The sequence below is a fragment of the Prunus dulcis genome, chromosome 8 (genome assembly GCF_902201215.1).
Source record: "Prunus dulcis chromosome 8, ALMONDv2, whole genome shotgun sequence".
NCBI classification, from domain to species: domain Eukaryota; kingdom Viridiplantae; phylum Streptophyta; class Magnoliopsida; order Rosales; family Rosaceae; genus Prunus; species Prunus dulcis.
In genome coordinates, this window is record NC_047657.1 from 11,951,283 (window position 1) to 11,953,104 (window position 1,822).

General features: G+C 44.1%; 1 protein-coding gene across 1 annotated transcript; it reads left to right on the top strand.

Annotated features, from left to right (window-relative positions):
- Window positions 1–63: 63 nt before the first annotated feature.
- Window positions 64–1,095, top strand: LOC117638487 (uncharacterized protein K02A2.6-like). The gene has a single exon (XM_034373606.1). The coding sequence runs from the start codon at window positions 64–66 to the stop codon at window positions 1,093–1,095; it is 1,032 nt and encodes a 343-aa protein (XP_034229497.1).
- The last annotated feature ends 727 nt before the right edge of the window (window positions 1,096–1,822 follow it).

Sequence of the window (1,822 nt, forward strand, 5' to 3'; positions counted from 1 at the left end):
GCTCACCAAGGAGGAAGGAAGATGTGCTGGTTAATTAGAAGGTATGGCTACTTCTGGCCAACCATGTTGAAGGATTGCATCAACTATTCCAAGGGATGTGAAGCTTGTCAAAGGCACGGCCCAATCCAGCAAGCTCCTTCTGTTCCCATGAATCCAGTGGTAAAACCATGGCCTTTTAGGGGATGGGCAATGGATCTCATTGGCAAAATCTATCCAGCCAGCAGCCAGCAGCATTGTTTTATTATTGTTGCCACAGACTATTTCACCAAATGGGTAGAGGCCAAGCCAATCAAAACCACAACTTCTCAAGAGATCATCACCTTTATAGAAGAACAGATCATACAAAGATTCGGCATTCCAGAATCAATCACAACTGATAGGGGTTCTTCTTTCATATCTAGGGATATGCTAGATATGGCAGAAACATTCAAATTCAAACTACTTCAGTCTACCCCCTATTATGCTCAAGCTAATGGACAGGCAGAATCAAGTAACAAGGTGATTATCAATATCATCAGGAAGATGCTGGAGAAGAATCCAAAGCAGTGGCATGAAAAGTTATCAGAGACTTTGTGGGCATACAGAACTTCAAAAAGAGAAGCGACTGGCATGACCCCCTATGCTCTGACCTACGGCCATGATGCAATTCTTCCCATGGAGATAGCAGTCCAGTCTCTTAGAATTGCTCACCAGCACGGTCTCACAGGAGAAGATTACTCTCAAGCCATGTTACTTGAATTAGAAGAATTGGATGCAAGTAGGATTGACACCCTCAACAAACTCTTAGCAGGAAAACAGGCTGTGTCAAGGGCATACAACAAAAGAGTCAGAGACAAGAGTTTTGAAGAGGGAGAAATAGTCTGGAAGGCAATTCTGCCCCTTGGAGCACACATAGCTGGATATGGAAAATGGTCACCTACATGGGAAGGTCCTTTTGTGATTAACCAGATCCTCGGAATGGGGGCATATAGGTTGCAGGACAGAGATGGAGTTATTCACAATGCCCCAATCAATGGCAAATGGTTAAAGAAATTCTACCCAACCATGTGGGATTCACAAGCTGTACAGACGGACCCCGGGATAGAAAAAGAATAAGGCTGACTTTGTCTATTTTATGAATCCATTTTTGCTTTAAAGTTGTTTCGTTTTTACTTCCAAAATTTTGTTTTGTTTATTACATCAAGGGTAAATGAAAGTAGTGAGATGCTGTTTGAAAGGGAAGCAGAACAAACTTTATTTAAATAGCCACCATAGCGGCAAATTTGTCCAAATAAACAAGGAAACAGAATTTGAAAGAACTAAAATCCTACTTTTCCAAGGGTTTCCTGCAGGTTCGCCTTCTTGACAGAAAGTTCCTTCTGGAGCAGCACTCCTTGGTGGATCGAGGCTTCTGCAATTTCCAAAGCTGGCCTGGAAGCTGCAACCATGCTCTGCACAAGGAAGGTGGCCTTGGTCTTAGAACTCAGTCCAGCCCCAAGCTTGTTCTGCACCTCCCTACATTCTGCCAGTTGTTTTTGGAGCTCTGCAATTTGCTTCTCCAACTTATCCGCAGTAGCCTTGGCTTCCTTATATCCAGCCACCATCTGGTCCAGTTCTGCTTTCTGCCTAGCAAAATCAGCCAGATTGGCTTCATGTGTGGCCTTGCAGAACTCAGAGGTCTTGAAGGTGGGCCTAAGATCCTCATAACGATCATGCAAATTAAGCACATCTCTGGCCAAGCTTAGGCCCATCTCAAGAATAGGCTTCGGAGCCATGTTCTGTCTGTGTAGCAGGTCCAAGTCCTTCATCAGCTGATCCAGAGCTCCCTTATCTTGATCAAACT